Genomic DNA, 13,220 nt, shown 5'->3' with positions numbered 1-13,220 from the left:
GATAGTGTTGAATGCAGCACTAAGATCCAGTAACACTAATAGAGAGATACAACCACGATCTGATGATAAAATGAATGGAGTTGTTCCTCAGGGGGTTTACAGCATGTTGTCTCATGCGATACTGTATTAGATGGTTGCATGATTATTATTTTCTCTCTTGATAGTGTCAATCATGCAAATAAAGAAATTCATTACTGCTGTGCTGTTTGGAAATGTCTAGCCACTGTATCAAATAAATACCTAGGGCTGTGTTTGTTTTCTTCTAAGAGAGTCAAAAAGTAAGCAGATCTAGTCTTTTTTGAGGCCTTTCTGTATGCAGTAACACTGTTCTTCCATGTTATCCAAAATACCTCTAGTTTTTGTTTTATTCCAGCTTTGCTCCATTTTACGGGCTGCTCTCTTGAGTGTGCTCATTGTACCATGACATTGGATGGTTTTCCTTAATCTTCTTTAAGCGCAAAGGAGCAACCTCTAAACTAAAGTTCTGGAAAAGAGAGAGTCAATCATTTCTGTTGCAACATATAGGTCTTCTTAGTATAGTTCTTCTACAGCCAATACTAACTCTATCTAATTATCTAATTAGCTAAGTCTGTATGGTGCTCTGGTGACCTGTATACAGTAGCCTGTACAAATGTCAAACAGGATTTATTGTTTATAATAGATAACATTATATGAAGCACCATCCTTTTAAAAGAATTATATTTGAAACTAGACCTCAGTTAAACTGAAGATATTGGTATAAATTACAGCAACACCTCCACCTTTGCCTTTCAGACGAGGCTCTGTTTATAACGGTAATCTTGAGGTGTGGACTTATTTAAAGTAATGTAATCATCTGGTTTTAGCCAGACTCCTGTCAAACACAGCACATCACATCTAGGTTATGATCTGTGACATTTACACATAAGTGCTTTTGAAGAAAGGATCTATTATTCAGCAACCCAAGATGTATCATTTGTTTATCTGTATTATTTATATCTGTTTTGTTTTTGTTTTTTTTTTTGTAACAATAAAATCAATAAAATGATAATAATAATAATAATAATAATAATAATAAGGAACCCTTGGGTTCGGGAGTTTTTTGTATTTACTAATTCGGGGTACAGACACAGTCTCTACGTGATGATATCAAGGTGAAAGAGATGTGTTGGGATTTATCAGACTTCTGGGATGTGAAACAGCTAGCAGACGGTCTGCTGCGTATCTCATCACTCCGGCGAACAGGAAGGGGGCCAGAACATATTACAGTGTCTGACATCGTAGACTCTAAAACTTGCTGGGTTAAAAACAACCCAAGTTGGGTTAAAAATGGACAAACCCAGCGATTGGGTTGTTTTGACCCAGCTGTTGGGTTGAATCTTAAACCCAACCTGCTGGGTAGATTTATTTAACTCAACTAATGTTTAAAAATTACTTTATTGATCACTTAAAATGAACCCAAAATAGGTTGGAAATTAACATTTATTAATATGTTTAATTAATAATAATTAAATAATAAACATGTATTAAATTGCATTTAATGAATGTTCACCTTTTGATATTATTGTTGCCTCTAGTAATTATGTGTCTGATTTTTAATTTCCAACATATTTTGGGCTCATTTTAAGCCAGCCATATAGTCATTTTTAAACAATAGTTGAGTTAAATAAAACTACCCAGCAGGTTGGGTCAAACATTTAACCCAACCACTGGGTTAAAACAACCCAATCACTGGGTTTGTCCATATTTAACCCAACTTGGGTTGTTTTTAACCCAGCATTTTTTAGAGTGTACTTGCGAGTTCACACACCTCTTTAACATTCATTTTAGTGATTTCTGACTGGCAAAGTCAGACAGTGCCGATGTGAATAAAAATCTTAAGAGTATTTACATGCACTCTAAAAAATGCTGGGTTGTTTCAACCCAAATTTGGGTCAAATATGGACAAACCAAACCATTGGGTTAAAAAATGCATTTAAAAATTTAACCCAGTGGTTGGGTTTGTCCATTTTTGACACAAACTTGGGTTGAAACAATTCAGCATTTTTTAGAGTGTAGAGTAGAGTACATACATTTGACTTTGGTGACTGGTGTCTTTATTTTCATCTTCTGTACAATAGAATCTAGGGCACTTTTAACAGGATTCTCAGTGAGGAAAATGTGTTTATTGTTTTAATCGGAACGGAACAGCTGTGTTTTGTCCCGCGACTATGTCTTCTCACAGTTACACAATAACATTTCAATGTAATAGAAGAACATGCTGCAGGCTTTAGAACTCAAAACATGCAAAAAAAGTATTAATTGAAATCATCATTTTTCGTTGTCACACTGCAAACACATCAGCACTGGACCACAATTACAGCAAAACATTATCTACTGCATATACAGATTTTCAGATTTCTGTTTTTTCATTTTTTCCCTTTCCATTTTTTTTAATCATTTCAGTGCACTGTGCCACAAGCCCTACGCTTTTAAGCCGCTGTGTCAAGTTAAAATAATTTGGTTCATGAGGAACGTGCAAGAACGCGTCCTGAGTGGGTGATGTGGTTTTTCATGCATCTTTGGTATCTCTGAAAAGAGAAGACACATGTAGGTTTTAGACGGCATGCTCGACAGAGGTCGAAATAACACGCCACAGACCCTGAGAAATCTGAGGATCAGACAGCAAGAGGACAGACCAGAAATAGTGCCCAGACTTCAGTCTCAGCAGAAAACACATGAGGAATAAAAAAAAATAGTGTTTTTCTTTGTGTTGGTGGTTTGAGTTTTGGTTGTTGATGGACAGCTTGTGTTGTTTGCTGATGGCAGAGCAGAGCTGAGTTCATATTCCTCTGGATTTCCACTGCATTCTCATTCTCTCTCCACCATCACACTGCTAGCCATAAACAGACACATTTTGGAAATTCCTAATACTCCACTTGTGACCCTCTTATATTAAGATAAAGCCCCTCTCACAGCTGCTCCTTATGTTTCCCAAACATACATCAACCCTCATCACGCTAAAGCCCTGGAACACCACAATACTGTCAAGATCAGTTGAATATTGAGTTAGTTCACCAAAAAATGAACATTCTGTCTTCATTTACTCTCCTTCATGTCATTCCAAACGATAAGACTTTCCATATTTGAAGATATTTTTAATAAAATCTGAGAGGTTTCTGTCCCTCCACTGAAGCTCAACCTCAACCTGTTTCAATCAGATTTGATGTGAACTGTTGATCAATGTACAGGAAATATGTGAATAAAAGCCTAAATTAAGTCTCTTCAGAAGACTAAACTGCTTGATTATATGGATTAGTTTTAGTATCTCTTTATTAAGTTTTTTAAGCCTCAAAATTTTGGATGAAAAGACTTTCAGTGGAGTGACCGAAATCTCTCAGATTTTGTTTAAAAAAAAAATGTCTTAATTTGTGTTTCAAAATAAATCTTATGGGTTTGGAACAACATGAGGGAGAGTAAATGATGACAGAATTTATATTTTTGGATGAACTAAGCCTTTAAAACAAAGTACAATGCCAACTCTGTATATTTTGTCTTTTGATATATATACATTGTTTTTTCTACTTTTGTTTTTGCATATTTTTTATGTGCAGATAAGCTGCAAATTATTTATCACACCAGTAAAGCACATTGAAACTGATAGACCGACCCAACCTACAGATGTACATCTACAGGGTGTGTGTGTGAGAGAGAGTGTGTGCTGTATATATAAAACTTCTTCACAGCGCTCGGATTCTTTGGATCTTCTTTATTTGTGCGAGCGCTCAGCTGTAGTGGGAAGGACTGTGTGTGGTGTGTGTTATGGAGAGACAGAGGCCGACCGCTCTAATTGCGTCTCTCAGATGTGGCTCAGCTGTACGTGGGCAGAGTGCAGACTTTGCAAGCAGTTCCAGACAGCAGACATACCAGTGTGTGTAAGAAGGATGTTTTGTGTAGGGCGTGGACAAGTGAAGAGAAAATATCCCTGCTGACCACGGGAATCCCACCCATATGATACCACACCCTCTGAGGCCGAGAGCTGAGTCTCTTTCTGTCTGCAGAGATGTTACGCTGTCGATAACCACTCTTACAGTTCAGTACGATACTGTTACATCATTAGATGATCAGGGAACTCGTTACAATAATTTGTTTCTAAATGTATCTGGTACCGTACATTAACCCTGTAAAGCCTGACACGTGAAATAATAATTATATATTTTTAATTGAACTGTTTATTGAACCTTTAGACAAATGATTTTAAAAATCTAAAAACAACTGCATAAATGTTTTTTGTTGAGTATCATATTTGATGCATCAGGTTTTAATGGTTCATATGGAGTAGCTCACTTTTATTAAAAACATGCAGATGTTGATATTTATATGGCCAAAAAGTAAGATGAAATTCTGATGCTTGTAATGTAAATCAATGAGATCTTTATACATAAAATGCATGCAAATATTAAATATCTGCCAATAATGTCTTAGTAAGATGATTTTTAAATGCTTAAGTTTATGATCAAAGCTGTGTAGTTTTAAAACATATAATGCAATACAATGATGATTGAAGATGAACACATAAACCTTCCTCAAAAGATGATGATCATGTTTGATACTCGTGATTTTTCTAAATATTGATGTATAGATAATCAAGTAAACCTGATTCAGTCCAGTATGTTTATTTTCAAATACTAACAATATACAAAGTTACGCTTATATTATAAAAAAAAAACAGTAAAGATTTCTAGCCCGATCTCACGGCAATTCATACGTATTTTATGAGGTACGAATTACCTACCCCTAACCCCGCCCCTAAACCTACCCGTCACTGGTGTTTAGATAAATCGCATGAATTCCTGCGAGTGGGGTTGTACAAATTAGCCACCTCGTAAAATACGTGCGATTTGGTCGTGAGATAGCGTTGAAGATTTCACAGCAGAAGGACACGTGAAGCACAAGCGAATTATACTAAAAGACTTTTACTTGATAAAAGAGTCTAAACTGTCAATCAGACAACAGGAGAACTGCTGGAGATTGTGTCCGACAGGTTTATTTTTCACTGGTGTATTTACTCCATCCACTAACTAGTCAAAACCTCTCCAGTCCTCCATTACAGTGTCACTACACAAACTGTGTCACTAGAATTATTAATAAAATTTCAATTCCACAAAAATCTAAAGGTGAAAAAGTGTACAGAATGTTTATGTATGTTATATTTGCTGATTGAATTAAACAGTTTTCTTATTTTAATGTAGTCTGAGATATGTGTGACACTAATTGTGACAAAATTTAGTAGTGTTGACAAAAAGTAATATAAATTAACCTATGAATAGTTCAAATCTTTCAGATATCACCTTTACATAAAGTGTCAGATGCAGCTGGAGGGACAGTTACAGCTGTGACATCCATATCCAAAGAGTCACATATAGTGCAGCTGCTTACTTGTTCACTAATTGTGCTTACAAATGTGTTAAGATTGTATATGTTCCTCTGGATAAAAACACAGATATGTGCATGTACAGCTGGCTGATTAAAGGTCTGTAACCTGTAGAAATGATGTTTATTGGGTTTGACCTGGTTTTGAGGATCTTTACAGAGTCGTGTGTGTGTGTGTGTGTGTGTGTGTGTGTGTGTGTGTGTGTGTGTGTGTGTGTGTGTGTGTGTGTGTGTGTGTGTGTGTGTGTGCTGAGAGTGATGAAAGGCTGTGCGTAAAGTCCTTATGGAGATGGTTTGGCTGTGTTTTATGTAAAACACTAATCTCAGGCTCAATACTCAATACTCGAAATGCATTAATATCACAACCAGATTAAGAACAGAGTCATATGCTTCTACACATGTTTTAAATTAGGCAGCATTTCTTTTCCGTGAGAAGCTCTTCTGTGCATATAAATAATTCACTAATAATTCACACATTTATTCAGGAATGAGACCAAGAATATTTGTCACTATCCTATCTGTCGACTTCTGCAATGCATTTCATTTTTAATTATTTTAATTTTAGGAAAGATGTGGGGACATAGTAACGGATGTTATGTTGTCTTGTCCTGTTCAAGCGAAATGGAGAGCTTTAATGAGATGTAGTATGGTCTCGCATGTTTCCTCTTTTACTGTGTGATCTCACAGTTCTGGTTTATCAGTCGTGGAGATCTGTGGAAATCTGTACCTTGGAGGCGATCAGTAATTGCAGTCGTGATGATTGATCTGTACAATGTGGAGAATTTGTCTTAGATCATTTTCATTCATATGTGTTGTTTTGTGTGATGTTTAGAGAAGATAATATACACTTGTAATTTACAGTGACAGGTAGACGAATTGCCTGAACTGTCTTTAGAAAGTACAACTCTAAAGGATATATTCATCTCTTAGCAATTTATTATTTATGTTCATTCCCTTCCTGTTCCCATTTCCAGCTCAGTTCTCCAGAGAGCTTTGATTGAAGGGAATCATGGAGTTAATCAGCACTCATTTCTGTGTATTGTATTTCTCATGAAGCTACTACTCTCTTTGAAATGAGAGCTAGTCCTTTTTCCCATTTCTTAAATAACTGTCTTTTTCTCTAAAGAAATGCATGCAGTTACTGTATCGACCACCATCTGACGGAGTGATTTTATAAACCTGAAAAGGAGAAATCTTAAGACTTGTGCTTTTGTATTGGATTTCAGTGTCAACATGATAGGTGAAGTATTGTACCCAAAGATCAGATGCATTCAGAGTTTTACAATAAACAACGTTTCTCTAATTTCCTTTCTGTTCTTTATAGATGTTATTAATTTTATTATCTAACAATAATAATGATATGCACAGACGTTGTGAGCTTTATTTGTGTGTGCATAATTGTGTAATTAGCTGTATAATTAGTCCAAGCTGTCATCTGAACAGAGACATCTCACGCACGGGTTTGAATGTCGATACATCTCAAGTGCACACAAGAACGTGCAATAATCTCAAACTCTGAACTCGGATCAGCTGCACATGAGCTTGTGTTAGTATTGGAAAGTCTTCCTATCATTGGTGCAGTGCCCGATCTCTGTCTTGAGCCCTATTTTATTGTCCTTACACATGCTTCCCTATCATAAAAACACAGCTGTATCTCCCTTTGAGATCTGATGATGATTTTTAATCCCTTTTCATGTGTTTTTGATTGCCAGAGGACATTTAATGCTGGATGCCTAATTACTTTATCCTTTTGAATGAGAGCAAGACTGAAATCATTGGAATTGGCCACTTTAACTCTATTACAGATATTTCTTGAGGGGGTTTCTCATGACTCAGTTCAGGGCGTCAGCGCTCCGCTCAACACCAGCATCAAACAAGGCTTTGACCTCGTCCACGCGAACACTGCACATAGCGTCATTGAAAAGCATTGCCAGGTTACAAGTGAGAAGAAAACTGACCGATAATGTGGTGTTGGTGTTTCAAGAGGAACACACAACCGATATGCAACACACAGTCAGGGGTAGCACCAAAGGCCCTCAAGCGAAATATGAAAATTTTAGTGTTTGTTTTGGTGTGACGTCATTTTGAACAAAATCATGCCAAAACGAAGTTTGTTTAGAGTTTGCTCTAATAAATGTGTTTATAAAGTAAACTGTAAGTAAAACAGGAGCTCACACACACACACACACTTCCTTGTTTATACTACTTTGACCCTACTAAGATAGTAAGATGAGGAATTTACCACATTGTTGGGTCCTTTACTCGGACCCCATAAAGACAACATCTTAAAAAAATCTTAAAAGTCACTATAGTATGGCCCTTCCCTACACTATACCTAAACCTACCCGTCACAGGAACCTAACATAATATCTTCCGTACTTTATTTTTTAAGTTCACACACACACTACTGGAATATCATTCAGACATAACACACACACACATTCTCACATCACCATGCATCCATTCTATCTTGCTGTGAGATCTTAGACATTTCACACCCTCTTTACGCTTACACCTGCGAGACGAACACTCCTTACATTCGCCCATATGAAGCACTGAGGCGTTCCTGTGTTATTTCATACTGTAAATTAAAATAATGTCTATGTAAAATACAATACCAGTTAAATGTTTGGGCACAACCTAACTTAGGATTAGAGTATGATATTAAAAATCTTTCGATATAAAAGCACATTCTTAAATTCAACACAAATTTCATTTGTTTTGCATTTATAAATTATGCCAATATGTGTGTGTTTTTCTTACAGAACTAATGTTATTAATCTTTTAGTGGATAAGTTGAAGCAGATGATGAAGGAAAATGAGCCAACAGGTGTCCAGCATACATGAGGACTGTTTAAAACATCTAATATGAGAGAGCAGAGCTGTACTCTACACTCAAATATAGCTTACATTTGTTTTGGTCAATGCATAATTCTCATATATCCGAAGTGTGCTAATAAAGAATGAGTCAGTGTGTCCAAACTTACTAAACTGGCACGGTATAAGTGGTCACATAGTTCAACACTGCTATATACAGCAAACTCACCTACGTTTCCCGCATCCCTCCACCACCCCGTCTCCTCACAATTGCCTGGTTAATCCTAACCAGAGATACGGGGGGAGTAGTGTTGTCAAAAGTACCGACTTCGGTACTGAAATTTAAAAAATGTGAAGCTTTGAGCGCTGTTGAGTGGATTCGTAAACATCTCTGATTGGCCGTTGTTTTCACGGCTCATCGGATATGTCTGTGATAGGCTTCAATGATCAACGCTGTAAAAACGTTGTAAATAATCATCAATTAATCTCTTCACTAAGCGCTTACACAGATACACACAGGAGCGTTTGAAAGCAGGCGTCTATCGCGGATCGGTCCACTGTTAGACACCTGCTTTCAATCGCTCGCGCTCCCACTTTCAAAACGCTTTCAAATTCAAACACTTCAGTGTGCTTTCAAATGCTCCCACGCGCTGATCATTGTTGCCAATCACAGGCATATCCGATGAGCGCGTCAACACAATGGCCAATCAGGTGTTTACGAATCCGCTCAACAAAGCTCAAAGCGTCACATTTTTAAAATTTCAATACCGATAGGGGGGAGTACTTTGGGTTTGGGCCAAAAATCTGAGCTCGGAGCCCTTCCCTTCGGACAGCATTCAAATACACATACTTTTATACTATCTGATTAAATGTAAGTGTGAACTCGTAAAATTATATTATTAAAGTGCCTCTATTGTGCTATTTTAAAGCTTCTTAATTTTGTTTAGGTCTCCTATAACAGGTTTACATGCATCAAATGTCAAAAAAGGTTTTCATTTTCTCATATACACATATATCTCAAATGACTCGTCCGATGATTCAGTCTCTCTAAATCCCTCCTTCTGTGAGCCTGCTCTGCTCTGATTGGCCAGAAGCTTCCAGAGCTCAGCGATTGTACACACTGTAAAGACAGTAACAACGTCGTCGAATTTACCAAATCAATCTGAGTGCGAGTCCGATGATGAAATATTGGAAGAACTAGTTATTCAACCCGAAACTCAATCGCAAGAACGATTGAGCAGGACGTTTCTCAGTGATGCACTACAGTTTGACGTTCAGTATATGAGATGCTGCAACTGTAATTCATCTCCATCAGCATTATCAAGTGTATGTCCATCAACAAACAGATGTGTTTATTTCTAAGTGATTGCAGTGCACATGTGGGAACTGTAACATTAACTGTGTCAATAACAGCGCAGTGATAGTGCGATTGACTGAAGTAACATTAAAGTTTGTAAAACAAATCTTGCTCCATCCTTTATCATTACTTAGTGTAGTAAGAACGACAGACAGTCTGCATGAATGGACACGGATTTAGATAACAGATGATTTGCATTTCAGTACGATGTAATAATAATGTGAGTTAACTGGAGATCTAGCAAAATGCACAACACAAAACTACGTATTTTAAACACCCAGTAGAAAAGATCTACATCAATAATTAATCATACAGGTTGTGATTCTGAGGAGCATGTTGTAAAACCCATTTAGACCTTACAGAGATTTGAGAAGCGGTCGTGAAAATGTTATTCTGCGTTTGTATTGCTGTGGTAATTTTAACCACTGAATCTTCCTTTGGAAGTGTTTGTAAAGAGAATCTGCAGAGCAGAAAACAGCGTCTTCTCGACATGAACACAACACAACACAATCCAGCGACAGCGTTTGAGGGCGGGTCAGAGTAGACGTTATTCGCAGACAGCCAATGAAGACCAGAGGCGGGCATTAGGGAAACGCCATCACGGAAGTGTGATTCAAACTCCTAACGAATCGTTTAAGCGGTTCAGAGTCAATTCTTTCTTTTGAGAGACAATAACTTTATTTATCATGCACTTTTGGCTTCACAACTTTGCAGATCGTTTACATTCACAGACAGCTACATTATTACACACTGCATGAAAGGTCATATTCGAAAAAGCATAATGGGGCACTTTAATGTTGTGTGTGTTTTTAGCTGAGTTTACATGAGAGGTTTTCAGTCTTTGTGTGCTGGAAATGGAAACCATCAGCTGCCCATTGATGCCCATCTTGTGTTTCTGTCCAGTGAGAGCGCAGTCTCGTTCACATGTGTGCTGTGTTTGTCTTCAGAGGGCGGTGTAATGTCTTCCCCAAAACACAACAAAACCAACAAGCAATACAGCTGTTGCACCAACAGAATATTGGTGGAGAAGAGCAATGAGGGTCAGACAGAGACTGTGTGTGTGTGTGTGTGTGTGTGTGTGTAGGGAGCAGATCTTCTCGTTGTGTATCAGATGCTATTGTCACTCAGTGTCAGTCACAGCTGAGAGAATCGACTCACACACACACACAGATATCATGTCTGTTAAAGCGTCTTTAAACAGTCACAGACGTCTGCGTCCTCTGGGGGCTGGTCTCAATCCTCCACCTGTGTGCTAGACGCCTGTGAGCCGCTGTCACGCTGGGGCTGATGGGACGACAGACAGCTCCTGTAGGGCTGTATCCGCAGGGAGCAGCTTAACAAGGCTTTCCCGAGGTGCTTCACAGCAGCCGCAGGCTTAATGACACTGACGAGAGACTGCAGACGTCCCGTCACAGACAGACAGTCACATGACACTGATGAGCCTGTGAATCTACAGACAGACACTCAGCAGTGTGTGTGTGTGTGTGTGTGTGTGTGTGTGTACTACACAAGAACAATATCTGATGTTCAAACACAGACCGCCCTCATCACCAGCAGATATCTGTCCTGACCCGTGTGACAGCAGGGCTCTACACTAGGGGCTCTCACACTTATGGCAAGGAGTCCCAAATATAATCATCCAGTATATGTGTAGACACACTGCCCTCCAAAAGTTTGGAAATGCCCTAAAAAAGTGGGGTTTTGCACAATATTGGCATGATTAATTTTAAATTTGTGATAATTTTGCACTGATAAGGGACAACACAAACTACAAAAACATATTTTATTACATAAACAGTTTATACATAGAAAAAACTTCCTCAAAATATCCAGCATTAGCAGCTATCTGACCTAAACTGGGTTCTGATTGGTTCAATGTATTCTAAACTTAATTGGCAATCAATTGTTGAAGCTATTAAGGTGTGCTGATCCAAAAATCTTTTACAAACCTGAGTCAAGTTTAAATCAGTAACCAGCATTACAGCTGGCAAAGGGGCATGTCTGACTTTCACATGTGTATATTGCCATTATTATGTAATCAAAATGAAAATTATTATTGCTGGTCTTCAATGATAATGTCAAGTGACTCTAATGTATTTGCTCCAAAAAATGATAAGAATTTATGCTGATATCGTCCAAAACCACACTTTTCCAGGGGTGTTTCCAAACTTTTGGAGGGCAGTGTAAATCATACAGAGTGTATTTCATAATATGTACATCGTTATATTCTTTTGATATTTACACAAAGAATGTCTGTCTCATTTTTACCAGATTCATCTAAAGAATCGTCCAAAGAGAAGAAGGAGAAAGACTCCACGAAAGAAACCAAGAAAGACAAAGAGAAGGAGTCTAAGGTGTCCAAAAAAGAGTCTACAAAAGAGTCCTCGAAGGACAAGGAGTCCACCAAAGAGAAAGAGTCAGCAAAGGAGTCTGGGAAGGAGAAGACCAAGGTGTCCAGGAAGTCCTCGGTGAAGGTCAAAGAGAAGAAGTCCGAGGCAGGAGACGGCTGAACGAAGCTCTCGTGATGTTAGGCGCTGCAGAGGTTAACGCCTCATCCCGGGGTTTTTGCTGTAGTTCTAGAGTTGATAGCATAGCGGCAGCAAAACCAATCAAAAACTCACTGTTTTCACCCGAGTGGACATGTAGGAGGAGTTTATATTCAGCACGTAGTGTGTGTTTCCCGGCGGGACGTCTGATGACGGGCTCCACGCCCCGCTGAGACGTCTGAGGAGCACTGCTCTTATCCCGGTCTCCACTGGCTCCTTACATTCCTGGATGTGAACTGAGGTAGAAAACACCATGCAGAGTTGGAACTAATAGAATGAATAAAATAGAATGAAACTCAAATGTCTAGTTTTTAATTATATGTTTCATTTCTCCAAGTGAAATACCCACATGCGTGTTATCAAATATATACATGTGATGTCATTTCATGGAACATGGTGGAAGAATGCTTAGTTTCTAGAAAGGAAAACTAAGTACACACCCTTAATGCAGTCAGATCAACCTCTGCACCTCATACTGAGATCAACACGGAACAAACTCTCAATTTTGCACAGAGTTGTTGTGCATCTCTACATCTGTGTCTCTTCATGATGTGAGATGTGCAGTTTCTTATTAACACACACACACACAGTTTCATTCATACCTGTGTAGAGAATCCGAGCCATTACTGTGATTAGTTGACATAAACAGAGTATTATTACAACACTAGTTTTCAAATATTTATGGTCATTCAGTAGAAATGATTCATCTTTGAAGAATTCTTTGATAAACTATAGAAATTTGTCAAATTAATTTGTAAAATGAATGTCAGAACAATGTAAAAAGTCACCAGAAACATCCATAATTCAAAAAAATCACTCCATGTTACATTTTATATCAAGACTTTTATTCATACCAGTTATATTTGTCATTGTTGTTATATTATTACTATTGCTGTTATTATTTTCTTTGTTCCGGTTTTTGAATCAATATCATTCATACTAACTGCTACTATTTAAATGTGATATTTTGGTACCAGCTATTGAAGTAAACGTTTCCCTTTAAACCTGAAACATTCAGTCAGTCTCTACATCAGTCACACTGTCAGAAGAGGCAATAAACTGTCACTAAATAATATCGCTTACAAATATTAAAATTTACAAACGCTACA

At 37.8% G+C, this 13,220-nt stretch overlaps 1 protein-coding gene across 1 annotated transcript in view; it reads left to right on the top strand.

The window, feature by feature from the left end:
• The window catches only part of bbs9 (Bardet-Biedl syndrome 9), a 104,875-nt gene extending 91,664 nt beyond the window's left edge, over positions 1–13,211 (top strand). The window contains exon 22 of the mRNA XM_067399632.1: positions 11,837–13,211. Coding sequence (XP_067255733.1) covers positions 11,837–12,075 — 239 coding nt within the window. The 3' untranslated portion in view covers positions 12,076–13,211. The remainder of the gene's footprint in view (positions 1–11,836) is intronic.
• The last annotated feature ends 9 nt before the right edge of the window (positions 13,212–13,220 follow it).

Source organism: Chanodichthys erythropterus, chromosome 2, assembly GCF_024489055.1.
Source record: "Chanodichthys erythropterus isolate Z2021 chromosome 2, ASM2448905v1, whole genome shotgun sequence".
Lineage (NCBI taxonomy): Eukaryota > Metazoa > Chordata > Actinopteri > Cypriniformes > Xenocyprididae > Chanodichthys > Chanodichthys erythropterus.
This window is presented reverse-complemented; position numbering and strand designations above follow the sequence as displayed.